Below are 16,055 nucleotides of genomic sequence, written 5' to 3' on the forward strand. Positions count from 1 at the left end.
TCTGTGGGCTGGGATCTAGCTGACTTTGTTTACTATGTATCTGTGGTGTCTGTAGGGCTTCACTGGTGGGTCAGTCGGTGAAGAATCTGGCTGCAATGCAGGAGACCGGGGTTGGGAAGATCCCCTGGAGGAGGGCATGGCAACCCACTCCAGGATTCTCTTGCCTGGAGAATCCCATGGACAGAGGAGCCTGGCAGCTGCAGTCCATGGAGTCTCAAAGAGTCGGATACAACTGAGCGACTAAGCAGTGCCTATAACAGTACGTGGCTCACAGTAGGACTCCAGAAGTGCTTGCTGAATAAATGAATCTGTCATCTCTGGAGTTAAACTCGGTTTGGTTGATCTCACTGGGTAAGCAGATACCTTATCACGAGCAGAGGACTGCTTACCTTGTTAGCAGATACCTCAGTTCCTTGTTAGTCTTCCTTTCCCAAATTTAGGCCTTGGCCAAAGCAGAGGACTGTTCTATAGAGAAGGACATGTGGGCACTGACACACGTATGTACATATGTATTATACAAAGGGAAAAGAGAGAGATCTGTGGGTCTGTGAATATAATACCTAAAGAAAATAGAATCAACCTAAAGAAGGTCATTTTCCCATTATCCTCTGAAAAAGAACCATACCCAGGGTAGCACTTGTGTTTCCTCGAAATTCATTCTTGCAAAGTCTCATGAGGAAACTCGACTTCCCCACTGCAGCATCCCCGGCCAGCACAATCTTGTAAGCCTTCTGCGAGCTGGAAGATTTATGGCTCTCATCCACCATGTCTGTCTAGGGGGAGGAAGCCACAGTGGGTGACAAAGGCAGTGCCCGCTTTCTTCCTAGTAAGTTATATGACATGAAAATGAAGAGTGTTCATGAAGAGAAGTGTCTCTGAAACCACGTACCTGTGGTGAAAGCGCAGAGATGGGCTTTCTTGAGGAGCTAATGATACTGCCTTCACTAGCAGATCCTGGGGGCTTCCAGTCCAGGATGGAAGCCACGCCTTCTGAGTCATATGTCTCTTCATCCCTTATATCAGGAACCTGTTTTTTTTTTTTTAAGTTTGTCATTAAAAAACAAAGAAAGTCTTTCATTACACATATACATTATGAAATAAAAAGAAGAAAAATATGCTACTGAATCAACAGTCAATGCTGTTAGGGAACAGAGTGGCCAAAAAAGGAAATCTATCTTCCTTTTTCCCTAACTTGGTAGAGAAAAATGTTCTCCCAACTATGTTTCACATGTATAACCTTTAAAACAATGCCCATGCCCATGACAGATAAAGCTCAAACAGGGTGGGATATGTATTTCTGTGGAAGAAAGGAGAGCAGGCCTAGGACTTGAGGCAGTGGCTTCAGGGCTTACGTCCGTGTCCGAAGCATCACCCCCAAAGCTCTCTTGCATGCCATGTGACCTCTGGAATCCCCTCTGGTGCTTGTATTCCACCTCTGAGTCATATTCATTGGAATCTCGCAGGGTAGACAAGCCACTGTCGAAGCAGCTCTCGGGTAGGCTGTCAACATCACAATTCATCCTCTGCATGGGATCACAGAGGGCCAGCGAGTCACAGTCCTCATCCACGTAGGAAGAGCGGGATGATCTGGTAATAAAGGAGAGGACTGCTATACCTGAGGGCTAGTGATGCTCAAGATGACACAGCAATGGAATCAGACAGCAATGCAATCAAGACCAATATTTTTGTTCTTACCAAGAGCTGTAATGTATTCCATGATTAAGCATCAGGGGAAATAAAAAACTCAAAGAAACAGTTCATTCTATGCAACAATCGATTAAGATAAAGACATTTAAGTCAAGTCAAACATTTAATAAAGGAAGTCATTAAAAAAAATCACCTTCCTTAAACAAAAAGAATCAGAATGTCCAGGATGTAAATGCAATCTCAAGTTGTGTTAACAAAAACGTATACAGAACATGGGAACGTTTTTATTCTAATGTGATCGGACCATATTCTGAACAGTGTGTTCATTTCTGGATAATATCTCTACTGTTACTTGAGACTTAAAATCCTCTGGTCTGAGAAATGATTCAGTGCACTTGGCTTAAGTTGTAATTGTTTCTTCTTTCCTCAAATACTTGGAAGAGTTGACACTAAGGGCCAACTGATAAACTTTTCCAGGAGTCATATCTCTAATCAACATGGTGAAAAATGACAGGCAATTAGAAATGTATGACCCTGGAATGGTTTGGCATATGAGATGAGTTTTCTGCCACTAAGTGTTGACATGTCTGGAAAAACTCTGATGGGAGGGGTTTCCTAAGAAGGTGCACCATAGAAAAACTAGAAATCCCGACTTCGATGGATCTTTCCACTTGGGAAACTCCAATATTTTATAAATGTTGATTTTCTCACTTTATTTTGCTTTTCCATTTGATTCCCATAAGTATCTAAGTTTATATTGAAAGAAAACAAGAGTAACAACTTATTTAGTCCCTACTACACAAGGGGAACCATTCTAGCCACTTGGCGTATATGATATCATCAGAAAGAGGAAATGGGAAGGAAACATAGATCTCCAGATATGAGAAATATTCTCATATAAAATATGAGAAATATTCTCAAATGAATATTCTTAGACAAGAAAGGGTAATCTTTACAGAAATATAAGCCATATAAACCTGAGAAGTCAAAAATATTTTGATATCACTAGCAAATATTTAAAATTAACTAAAAAGGTAATTTAATCACCAAACTTTCTGTAAATATGTTGCTCAATTATAAAGTCTTTCTCCTGGGACAGGAATTTCACACCGTATCTCAATTTGCTTAGCTAAATGTGTGTACATTTTTTAAATTTGTCTCATCTTTTATGAAACTCTTCTTCTGACACTGATTTTAGGTAAAGCTGTAAAGAACCTAAAGAAACCATTTCATTATAATATAGTACAAAATCAGCTCCATGTTATGATTAGTCAGAACATTTTTTTTTAACCTATTTGTATTTCTGATTAGGAATGACCGAGAAAAAAATCCTGATTGAAAAGATACCTTCATACAGAATCTAAATTAAAAATATAGGTATAGATCAGACTTTCTCAAACTCAACTTAAATACATACCCTTTCAAAAGTAAACTAGTCTTTCAGCCTGAAGAATATTTTCATTACAATTAAATATGTAAAAATATAACACAAGTTATTATATATTTTAGAGTTCTTAGAAAAAACACAAAACTAAAACAAATATACAACTTAAAATCCAATAAGGACACAAAAGCAATAAATAAAATTAAATTTACAAGATGCTTTTGATTAAAACATTTTAATTGAAGTATAGGTGATGTATGCTATTGCTAAGTCACTTCAGTCGTGTCCAACTCTGTGCGACCCCATAGACAGAAGCCCACCAGGCTCCGCCGTCCCTGGGATTCTCCAGGCAAGAACACTGGAGTGGGTTGCCATTTCCTTCTCCAATGCATAAAAGTGAAAAGTGAAAGTGAAGTCGCTCAGTCGTGTCTGACCCTCAGCGACCCCATGGACTGCAGCCTTCCAGGCTCCTCTGTCCATGAGATTCTCCAGGCAAGAGTACTGGAGTGGGGTGCCATTGCCTTCTCCAAAAGTTGATGTATACTATTACATAAATTATAGGCACAGAATATAGTGATTCACAATTTCTAAAGGTTATATACTCCATTTATAGTTATAAAATATTGGCTATATCCCGTGTTGTATAATATATCCTTATAGCTTTTTTTATGCCTAATAGTTTGTACCTTTTACTACCCTACCCCTATATTGCTCCTTCCTCCTCTCCCCATTAGTAGCTATTAGTTGGTTCTCTATATCTATAAGCCTGCTTCTTTTTTGCTATATTCACTAGTTTGTTGCATTTTTTAGATTCTACATATAAGAGAAATCATACAGTATTTGTCTTTCTCTGTCTGATTTATTTCACTTTATAACGCCCTCCAAGTCTATCCATGTTGCTGCAAATGGCAAAAAATTTCATTCCTTTTTTTTAATGGATGAGTTGTATTTCATTTTATATATACACACTACATCCTTTTTATCCTTTTATCGGCTGATGGACACTTAGGTTGCTTACATATTGTGGCATTGTAATGCTACTGTGAACACTGGGCTGCAGGTATCTTTTAGAATTTGTTTTTTTTTTTTTTTTTCAGATACATACCCAGATGTGGAATTGCTGGGTCATATCATTTGTTATTTGTTTTCTTTTTGATGATACCCATTCTGACAGGTGAGAGGTGATATCTTATTGTGGTTTTGATTTGAATTTACCTGATAATTAGTGATGTTCAGCATCTTCTCATATGCCTATTGGCCACTAGCATCCTCTTTAGAAAAATGTCTATTCAGTTCTTCTGCCAATTTTTAAATTTGGTTGTTTGCTTTTATGATGTTAAGTTGTGAGAGAGAGAGAGTGAAGTCGCTCAGTCGTGTCCGACTCTTTGCGACCCCATAGACTGTAGCCTACCAGGCTCCTCGGTCCATGGAATTCTATAGGCAAGAATACTGGAGTGGGTTGCCGTTTCCTTCTCCAGGGGATCTTCCCAATATGAGTTGTTTATGTATGTTGGATATTAACCCCTTATCGGTCATATCATTTCCAAATATTTTCTGCCACTGAGTGGGTTGTCTTTGATTTTCTGATAGTTTTCTTTGCTGTGTAAAAGCTTGTAAGTTTAATTAGGTCCCATTTGTTTGTTTTGCTTTTATTTCCTTTGTTTTAGGAGACAGATCCAAAAACTATTCTATGATTTATATCAGAGTGTTCTGCTTACATTTTCCTCTATGAGTTCTATGGTACCTGATCTTACACTTAGGTCTTTAATCCATTTTGAGTTTATTTTTATATATAGTGTTAGAGAATGTTCTAATTTCATTCTTTTACATAAAGCTATCTGGTTTTCCCAGGATAGCTACTGAAGATATTGTGTTTTCTTCATTGTATATTCTTGCCTCCTTGTAATAGATTTATTGACCATAAATGCATGGATTTATTTCTGGATTCTCTATCTTATTCCACTGATCTATGTATGTGTCTGTTTTGATGACTGTAGCTTTGTAGCATAGTCTGAAGTCTGCGAGTATGATTCCTCCAGCTCTGATATTCTTTTTCAAGATGATGTTGGCTATCCCTGTATTTCCACACAAATTTTAAAATTATTTGTTCTAGTTCTGTGAAAAGTCCCTTTGGTATTTTGTTAAGGATTACACTGTTGGGGATTACACTGACTGTAGATTGCACTGGTCATTTTAACAAAATTAATTCTTCCAATCCAAGAACACAGTATATGTTTCCATCTATTTGTGTCACCCTCAATTTTCTTCATTGGTATCTTATAGCAGTAGTCCCCAACCTTTTGGTACGGGGCTGGTTTCATTGGAAGGCAATTTTTCCATGGACCAGGGTGGGAGATATAGTTTAAGGATGATTCAAGCACATTACATTTATTGTGCACTTTATTTCTATTTGTGGCAACCTCAGGATATTTTGCCTTGACTTTAGGGTTAGGGTTCACACTCCTATGAGAATCTAACGCCGCTGCTGATCTGACAGGAGGCGGAGCTCAGGCAGTAATGTGAGCGATGGGGAGTGGCTATAAATACAGATGAAGCTTCACTTGCTCCCCTGCCACTCACCTCCTTTTGTGCAGCCTGGTTCCTAACCAGCTACAGACTGGGGTTGGGGATACCTGTCTTATAGTTTTCCAAGACAAGTCTTTTACTTCCTTATGTAGGTTTACTCCTAGGTATTCTTATTCTTTTTGATGAGATGGTAAATGAAAATATCTCAATTTCTGATAGTTCACTATTATTGTATAAAAATGCAACAGATTTCTGTTAAATTGACAGAAAATTAATATATAAATTACAAATATAATATACAAATTTGTATATTTAATATTATATTATTATAATATTACATATTTGTAATATACAAATTACATTAATTAAATTAATATAAAAATTAATTTTGTATCCTGGAACTTTACCAAATTCATTGATGAACCTAACAGTTTTCTGATAGCATCTTTAGGCTTTTCTATGTATAGTTTCATGTCATTTGCAAACAGTGAGTTTCACTTCTTCCTTTCCAATTTGAATTCCTTTTGTTTCTCTTCTCTGAGTGCTATGGATAGGACTTCCAAAATCATGCTGAATAAAAGTGGCAAGAGTGGGCATCCTTGCCTTGTTCCTGATTTTAGAGGAATGCTTTCAGTTTTTCATGTTGAGTATGGTATTTTGTGGCTCCATCATATATGGCCTTTATTATTTTGAGGTATGTTTCCTCTATGCCCACTTTTTGGAAAGTTTTTCAAATCGTGAAAGGATGCTGAATTTTGTCAAAGGCTTTTTCTTCATCTATTGAGATGATCATATGGTTTTCATTCTTCAACTTGTTAATGTGGTATATCACACTGAAACAGAAAAATCCTTGCCTCCCTAGGATAAATTCCACTTGATCATGATGTATTGTTGGATTTGGTTTGCTAATATTTTGTTGAAGATTTTTTTACATCTATGTTTATCAGTGATATTGGCCTATAATTTTCTTTTTTAGTGATACCTTTGTCTGGTTTTGGTATCAGGGTGATGGGGGTCTCAGAGGATGAGTTTGGAAGTATTCCCTTATCTGCAATTTTTTGGACTAATTTGAGAAAGATAATTTCTAACTCTTCTCTAAATGTTTGGCAGAATTCACCTCTGAAGCTATCTGGTCCTGGACTTGTTTGTTGGGAGTTTTAAAATTACTAATGCAGTTTCATTACTGGTAATTGTTCTGTTCATATTTTCTATTTCTTCCTAGTTCATTCTTAGGAGACTGTACCTTTCTAAGAATTTGTCCATTTCTTTTAGGTTGTCCACATTATTGGCATATAGTTGTTTGTAGCAGTCTCTCATAATTCTTTGTATTTCTGTGGTGTTGGCTGTAACTTTTCTTTTTTCATTTCTGACTTTATTGATTTGGACCCTCTCTCTTTTTTTTTTTGGTTTATCAATTTTATCTTTTCAAAGAATCAGCTTTTAGTATCATTGATCTTTTCTATACCTTTTAGTTTCTATTTCATTTATTTCTGCTCTGATATTTATGATTTCTTTCCTTCTACTAACTTTGGGTTTTGTTTGTTCTTTCTCATTGCTTTAGGTGTAAGGGTAGGTTGTTTATTTGTGATTTTTGTTTCCTGAGGTAAGCTTGTATTATATAAACTTTCCTCTTAGAATTGCTTTTGCTGTGTCCCATAGGTTTGGATCATTATTTTTTAGTTTTCATTTACCTCTTGGTATTTTTTTGCTTTCCTCTTTGACTTTCTCAGTGATCCATTGGTTCTTTCAGAGCATACTGCTTAGTCTCTCATGTGTTTGTGTTTCTTCACAGTTTTTTCTTGTAGTTGATTCCATCTCATTGTGTTGTGGTTGGAAAGATGCTTGATATGATTTCAGTTTTCTTAAATTTACTGAGGTTTGTTTTTGTGGGCTATCATGTAATCTATCCTGGCAAATGTGCCATGTACACTTGAAAGAACGTATATTCTGCTACTTTTGGATGGAATGTTCTCTCTATATCAATTAAGTCCATCTGGGCTAATGTGTCATTTAAGGCCTATGTTTCCCTATTGATTTTCTATCTGAATGATCTGTCCATTAATGCAAGTTAAAGTCCCCCTCCCCCACTACTATTGTGTTACTGTTGATTTTTCCTTTTTTGTCCATTAATATTTGCTTATATATTGAGGTGCTTCTATATTTGGATATATTTACAGTTGTTATGTCTTCTTGGATTCACCCCTTGATCATTATGTAGTATCCTTTTTCGTCTTATAACAGTCTTTATTTTAAAGTCTATTTTGTCTGATATAAGTACTGCTATTCCAGCTTTCTCTGGATTTTCATATGTATGGAAATCTTTTTCCCATCCCTTCATTCAGTCTGTGTGTGTCTCTAGATCTGAAGTGAGTCTCTTGTAGCCTATACATATATCAGTTCAGTCACTCAGTCGTGTCCGACTCTGCGACCTCGTGAATCACAGCACGCCAGGCCTCCCTGTCCATCACCAACTCCCGGAGTTCACTCAAACTCACGTCCATCGAGTCGGTGATGCCATCCAGCCATCTCATTCTCTGTCGTCCCCTTCTCCTCCTGCCCCCAATCCCTCCCAGCATCAGAGTCTTTTCCAGTGAGTCAACTCTTCGCATGAGGTGGCCAAAGTACTGGGTCCTGTTTTTATATCCATTCAGTCACTCTATGTCTTTTGGTTGAAGTATTTAGTTCATTTACATTACCACATTGTTGACAGGGTGATTTTAGCAGAAACTAATGTCTGTGGCTGGGGATTCATTATGTAAGTGTACGTTGAAATGTCTCTTGTCAGGAATGTTTGGGTAACAAAAGACATATAAATATGTCTCTGGTCAATAATGTGTTAAAGTAATTATCAATGTGAAGAATCTTCCTGCCAAGCAGGAGACACGGATTCGATTCCTGGGTCAGGAAGATCCCCTGGAGAAGGAAATGGCAAGCCATTCCAGTATTCTTGCATCACAAATCCCATGGATGATGGAGCCTGGTAGGCTACAGAGCACGGGATTTCAAAAGAGCTGGGACATGACTTAGTAACTAAACAAACAAACAAAAACAATCTTATTGTCATTTAAAAAATTATTTTGGTCTTGTTTTGTAGGTATTTTTTCCCTTCTTCTTTTGTTCTTTTCTCTTGTGATCTGATTACTAATAAGTTTTACATTAGCATCAAAAAGAAAATGAAATATTAACTTCCTATATCAAACTATAACTCCCCCCTGCAAGGAGATTCAACCAGTCCATTCTACAGGAGATCAATCCTGGGTGTTCACTGGAAGGACTGATGCTAAATATGAAACTCCAATACTTTGGCCACCTCATGAGACGAGTTGACTCACTGGAAAAGAGTCTGATGCTGGGTGGGATTGGGGGCAGGAGGAGAAGGGGACGACAGAGAATGAGATGGATGGATGGCATCACCAACTCGATGGACATGAGTTTGAGTGAACTCCGGGAGTTGGTGTTGGACAGGGAGGCCTGGCGTGCTGTGATTGATTCATGGGGTCGCAAAGAGTCAGACGTGACTGAGCGACTGAACTGAACTGAAAGGAACATCAGTCTGGATCATGGTGGCCCTCTAGTGACTGTTCAAGGTTATGAGCACAGAAGTGCTACATTCCTGTCACTTTGAGGCAATGGGATGTGATGACTTTGTCCCTTAGTCATATTGCTAAGGAGCTCTTTTGTTTAGTACTACCAGCCTTATTCATGGTGTCCACTATTTTAAAAAATGAATCATGGTGAAACTTCTGAAATAATTTTCAGTAATCTAGCTTTTCCCTTATTTGCTTAGAACTGACCTTAAGCATCAGTAAAGAAAAATAGCATCACACCCATATATTTTAAAAAGTAATATCTACTCAAAAATAGAAAAGCCAGATGCTAGAGATACATTACATTTTTTAATTTCACAAATTAGTGAAAAAATTCTGATATTTGGATAAAATTTTATTAAAAAGTGATCACCAATAACCTTTGAAAATAGACCTTCTGGAAAAGCTTTCTGGCCATTTTGCTGTTGTCAAGACATTAAATGCATTATTCTTTAGCCCAGAAATTCTCAAATGAAAAGGGAAGGAACATAAAATATGAAAGTGGCATCAGAAATGGAGGGCTAGAGATCTACAGTTTATGCACTCACTTCTACCATCAAACTCTGATACACTACAAAATGAGCCTTCTAAGTAGCAATACTGGACATGTATGGTAAATCTCCTACATATGAACCTTCAAGTTGTGTACTTTCAAAGATACATACATTTCATCAATGTCAGGCATGAGTGAAATTGCCCTCAGTAGGAGATTGCTGACAATCCTTCAGCTCTACCATCTCCCACCTCCTGTCCTATCTCCAGTCAGTAACTCTTTTTACCTGTTCACTCACTGCCAGCCCCTGTATGCCAGCTGCTGTACTTACCACTGTACTTTCCAAGGTACTGGACTGTAAGATTAAAAATGTTTGCTTTATTTTTTGAGTTTGCTTTTTATGTATTATTTGTGTGAAAATATTATAAACTATATTACAATATAGTATCACAGAACCGGTTGTATTAGTTGAGTACCTAGGCAAACTTTGTTAGACTCATGAACAAACTGGACTTGTGAATGCGCTCTTGGAATAGAACTCATTTGTATATAGGGGATTGATTGTATATGTACACACATGTGTACACAAATGTAATCTTTCAGTTTTCATTGCTAGATCTCAAGTTATAGCAGGGCCAATATTTCACTTCATTTGATTAAAAACAGAGCTAAATTCTCACTTCTGGAAAGCCTCTGTGACTCCTTTAGTACATTAACTCATAAACATCTACTCTCTACATTTCTATTTGTTTTGAAAGTTTCCCTTTCCTTGAACACAGCTTGCATAATATACACTGAGCTGCTAAACATTTACAGATTGTTCCAAGAGTCTTAACATCATACACCACAACATCACATATGGTAGTTCCACTGGCTTCCCTGAAATACCTCTTACAAAAGGCACTTCTAAGAAATAAGACATAATAGGGATGAAGTAAGGGTGAGCCTACATAAAACCAAGTCATGATAACATCTTAAAGAAATCACTTTGCCTTCTCTGAAACATCTTAAAACACTTTAATTTTTACATGTTTCATGTTTCAGAAATTTACAGAGAGTAGAAAATAAAAATTAGTGTCCAAAATATATTCTTTTAATTCACCTCTAAGTAAATGTACTTTCCTTTTAACTTTGATCCAGAATTCAAACAAAAAGTTAAAAAGGTGTTAACATACCTGTCATAGCCCAGAGGTTGAGGAGAATGAAGATTAAATTTAGGACTGCTTCTAGAAATTGTATTCCCTGGTGAGATATTATTTATGCGCTATAATACATAAAATACAGAAGTAATATTTTGTCATTCCATTTAAACATTTTATATACATTTTAAAAACCTGTAGTACACTAATTTACTAATGTAATTGAGAGTTTGGTATCCTACATGAGAAAATGTAAGCACAGATATCAAGGGAAAAAGTACAACAAATGCTCAAAGGACTCTCTCTCTTCATCATGTCTGAAGTCCAAACTCTGCATATAAGCCCTCAAAGGGCATCCTGGCTCCCAGATTTGCCAGGACCCTGAAGTACCAACTTTGGATTAGTCTCTTCTCAAATCATCATTTGACTTAGTGACTGACTCATCCACACCCAAAGCTGTGGCACTGGAACCCCAACCTTGAAGCTGACCTCCAAAAGTCAGGGAAGAGGCTTTCTGGTTTGGAAAACGTCCTCAAAATTCTAAATGGGTCTTAGCCTGTTTCTGTTCAGTTCAGTTCAGTTCAGTCGCTCAGTCGTGTCCGACTCTCCGCGACCCCATGAATCACAGCACGCCAGGCCTCCCTGTCCATCACCAACTCCCGGAGTTCACTCAAACTCATGTCCACAGAATCGGTGATGCCATCCAGCCATCTCATTCTCCGTCGTCCCCTTCTCCTCCCGCCCCCAACCTTTCCCAGCATCAGAGTCTTTTCCAGTGAGTCAACTCGTCTCATGAGGTGGCCAAAGTATTGGAGTTTCAGCTTTAGCATCAGTCCCTCCAATGAACATCCAGGATTGATCTCCTTTAGAATGGACTGGTTGGATCTCCTTGCAGTATAAGGGACTCTCAAGAGTCTTCTCCAACACCACAGTTCAAAAGCATCGATTCTTCGGCGATCAGCTTTCTTCACAGTCCAACTCTCACATCCATACATGACCACGGGAAAAACCATTGCCTTGACTAGACGGACCTTGGTTGGCAAAGTAATGTCTCTGCTTTTTAATATACTATCTAGGTTGGTCATAACTTTCCTTCCAAGGAGCAAGCGTCTTTTAATTTCATGGCTGCAATCAGCATCTGCAGTGATTTTGGAGCCCAAAAAAACAAAGTCTGACACTGTTTCCACTGTTTTTCCATCTATTTCCCATGAAGTGATGGGACCAGATGCCATGATCTTTGTTTTCTGAATGTTGAGCTTCAAGCCAACCTTTTCACTCTCCTCTTTCACTTTCATCAAGAGGCTTTTGAGTTCCTCTTCACTTTCTGCCATAAGGGTAGTGTCATCTGCATATCTGAGGTTATTGATATTTCTCCCAGCAATCTTGATTCCAGCCTGTGCTTCTTCCAGCCCAGCGTTCCTCATGATGTACTCTGCATATAAGTTAAATAAGCAAGGTGACAATATACAACCTTGACGTACACCTTTTCCTATTTGGAACCAGTCTGTTGTTCCATGACTGGTTCTAACTGTTGCTTCCTGACCTGCATACAGGTTTCTCAAGAGGCAGGTCAGGTGGTCTGGGATTCCCATCTCTTTCAGAATGTTCCACAGTTTATTGTGATCCACACAGTCAAAGGCTTTGGCATAGTCAATGAAGCAGAAATAGATGTTTTTCTGAAACTCTCTTGCTTTCTCCATGATCCAGCGGATGTTGGCAATTTGATCTCTGGTGCCTCTGCCTTTTCTAAAACCTGCTTGAACATCTGGGAGTTCACGGTTTACATACTGCTGAAGCCTGGCTTGGAGAATTTTGAGCATGACTTTACTAGCGTGTGAGATGAGTGCAATTGTGCGGTAGTTTGAGCATTCTTTGGCATTGCCTTTCTTTGGGATTGGAATGAAGACTGACCTCTTCCAGTCCTGTGGCCACTGCTGAGTTTTCCAAATCTGCTGGCATATTGAGTGCAGCACTTTCACAGCATCATCTTTCAAGACTTGAAATAGCTCAACTGGAATTCCATCACCTCCACTAGCTTTGTTCCTAGTGATGCTTTCTAAGGCCCACTTGACTTCACATTCCAAGATGTCTGGCTCTAGGTCAGTGATCACATTATCGTGACTATCTTGGTCGTGAAGATCTTTTTTGTACAGTTCTTCTGTGTATTCCTGCCACCTCTTCTTAATATCTTCTGCTTCTGTTAGGTCCATACCATTTCTGTCCTTTATCGAGCCCATCTTTGCATGAAAAGTTCCCTTGGAATCTCTAATTTTCTTGAAGAGGTCTCTTGTTTTTCCTATTCTGTTGTTTTCCTCTATTTCTTTGCATTGATCACTGAGGAAGGCTTTCTTATCTCTCCTTGCTATTCTTTGGAACTCTGCATTCAGATGCTTATATCTTTCCTTTTCTCCTTTGCTTTTCGCCTCTCTTCTTTTTACAGCTATTTGTAAGGCCTCCTCAGACAGCCATTTCGCTCTTTTGCATTTCTTTTCCATGGGGATGGTCTTGGTCCCTGTCTCCTGTACAATGTCACGAACCTCCGTCCAGAGTTCATCAGGCACTCTATCAATCAGATCTAGTCCCTTAAATCTATTTCTCACTTCCACTGTATAATCATAAGGGATTTGATTGAGGTCATATCTGAATGGTCTAGTGGTTTTCCCTACTTTCTTCAATTTAAGTCTGAACTTCGTAGGAGGGTTTAAAAGCCCAAGGTCTCCACTCTGGTGCTCATAACCACAAAGAACAACCAAAGAGTCTAAATAAACTCCTCGGCCAGAACACTCTCCCTCTTCTCTCTACAGGGAAATATTTATTTGCACCTCTATGAGACATCTTACTTTTTATATTAGTGGTATCTGTGCACATCGTAACTCCCTGCGTGTGTGCAAAGTTGCTTCAGTCGTGTCCGACTCTTTGCAGCCCCATGGACTTTAGCCCACCAGGCTTCTCTGTCCATGGGATTCTCTAGGCAAGAATACTAGAGTGGGTTGCCATTTCCTCCTCCATGGGATCTTCCTGACCCAGGGATCGAACCCATGTCTCTTATGTCTCCTGCATTGGTAGGAGGGTTCTTTACACTAGCACTACCTGGGAAGCCCCCTAAAGTCCTTACCATACTATAAACTTTTCCAGGACCCAGGCCACACCTTTTACATTTTTCTATGGTTTTCTGGAACACTGAACAAAGAGTTGGCAAACATCTACACATTTATTTATGCAGAGGAGTGGCATATTTTTTAATTTGGGAAAATGTTGCCTCCTTTTATTATATGAAATTGTTTTCTCATGCTTATAAGTTCTAAGAAAATACATGCTTTTTTAATCAAAATACCACAAGAAAGAAGAAAATGCATTATAAAGTTCTGTCACATACCAAGGATCTGTTGAACTTGCTGTAGCTGTTTTCAAGGGCACTCCTTAGGCCGTCGTTACTGTCATGCAGTTTCCTGTTAGCTGTTCTACAGAGTAAATACATGCAATAAATAAGCAGATAAGCAAAGTATTAATGGGATCAATGTCACCACTTTCTTTTCGGCTGTGATGTTCAGAACTTGGACCTATTACCTCTTGTAACTTTCTACCACTTTCCTTCAAATCTTCTAAACTGAGATTGTTAATTCATTACTAGAAGTTAAACTTAACAATGTGTCAACTCTCTTTAAAGGTCTCCAGGCATTTTAGGAGTGAGTCAGTCATGCTGTGGAAAATGCTTCTCCTTCAGGGAGCTCCACTGTTAAGACAGGTTTGGTGCAGGCCTTTCTGTTCCCTTAAGGCCTGAAGCCAGTCCGCCCCACTTACTTTCTCTCCCCTCCATGCTGGGGGATAGATCTGCTGTGTTCTGTCACATTTCTTTCCTCTGGCTCCTCCTACTTGTGGCCTGGTGCTATACTGCCAGGCACGTTATATACTAGTTAAAAGCTCCAATGTTACAGCTATATGCAAAAAAATGAAATTAGAACACATCCTAACACCATACACAAAGAAAAACTTGAAGTGGATTAAAGACCTAAATGTAAGACCAGAAACTATAAAACTCTTAGAGGAAAACATAGGCAGAACACTTGATGACATAAATCAAAGTAAGATCCTCTATGACCCACTTCCTAGAATAATGGAAATAAAAACAAAAGTAAATAAGTGGGACCTAATTAAACTTTAAAAGCTTTTGCAAAGCAAAGGAAACTATAAATAAGGTGAAAAGACAACCTTCAGAATGGGAGAAAATTCCCATTTTCTCCCAAAGGAAACAACTGACAAAGGATTAATTTCCAAAATATATAAGCAGTTCATACAACTCAATACCAGAAAAACAAACAACCCAATCAAAAAGTGGGAAAAAGACCTAAACAGACATTTCTCCAAAGAAGACATACAGATGGCTAACAAACACATGAAAAGATGCTCCATATCACTTATTATTTGAGAAACGCAAATCAAAAGTACAATGAGATATCACCTCACACTGGTCAGAATGGCCATCATCAAAAAGTCTACAAACAATAAATGCTGGAGAGGGTGTGGAAAAAAGGGAACCCTCTTCCACTGTTGGTGGGAATGTAAATTGATAAAGCCACTATGAAAGACGGTATGGTGATTTCTTAAAAAAACTAGGAATAAAACCACCATATGACCAAGCAAGCCCACTCCTAGACATATACCCTGAGGAAACCAAAACTGAAAAAAGACACATGTATCCCATTGTTCATTGTAGCACTATTTACAATAGCTAGAACATAGAAGCAACCTAGATGTCCATCAGCAGATGAATGGATAAAGAAGTTTTGGTACACATACACAGTGGAATATTACTCAGCCATAAAAAAGAACACATTTGAACAGCTCTAATGAGGTGGATGAACCTAGAGCCTACTATACTGTGTGAAGTAAGTCAGAAAGAGAAAGTTAAATATCGTATACTAACGCATATATGTGGAATCTAGAAAGATGGTACTGGAGAATTTATCTACAGGGCAGCAATGGAGAAAGACATAGAGAACAGATTTATGGACATGGGGAGAGGGCAGGAGAGGGTGAGATGTATGGAGAGAGTAACATGGAAACTTACATTACCATATGTAAAATAGATAGCCAATGGGAATCTGCTGTATGTCTCAGGGAACTCAAACAGGGTTCTGTAGCAACCTAGAGGGGTGGGATGGGGAGGGAGGTGGGAGGGAGGTTCAAGAGGAAAGGGACATATGTACACCTATGGCTGATTCATGTTGAGGTTAGACAGAAAACAACAAAATTCTGTAAAGCAATTATCCTTCAATTAA

The 16,055-nt window shown here is 38.4% G+C and overlaps 1 protein-coding gene across 2 annotated transcripts in view; it reads right to left on the bottom strand.

Annotated features, from left to right (window-relative positions):
• Positions 1 to 16,055, bottom strand: part of RASEF (RAS and EF-hand domain containing) — a 99,070-nt gene that overhangs the window by 21,704 nt on the left and 61,311 nt on the right. For both annotated transcript variants that reach the window (XM_088838067.1, XM_055427345.2), the window contains 5 exons: positions 14,153 to 14,237; positions 10,813 to 10,901; positions 1,353 to 1,587; positions 890 to 1,027; positions 626 to 773 (listed from right to left, as the gene is read on the bottom strand). In XM_088838067.1, coding sequence (XP_088694193.1) covers positions 626 to 773; positions 890 to 1,027; positions 1,353 to 1,587; positions 10,813 to 10,901; positions 14,153 to 14,237 — 695 coding nt within the window. The remainder of the gene's footprint in view (positions 1 to 625; positions 774 to 889; positions 1,028 to 1,352; positions 1,588 to 10,812; positions 10,902 to 14,152; positions 14,238 to 16,055) is intronic.

The sequence above is a fragment of the Moschus berezovskii genome, chromosome 7 (assembly GCF_049115385.1).
Source record: "Moschus berezovskii isolate FMDL1 chromosome 7, NW_MosBer_1.0, whole genome shotgun sequence".
Classification (NCBI taxonomy): domain Eukaryota; kingdom Metazoa; phylum Chordata; class Mammalia; order Artiodactyla; family Moschidae; genus Moschus; species Moschus berezovskii.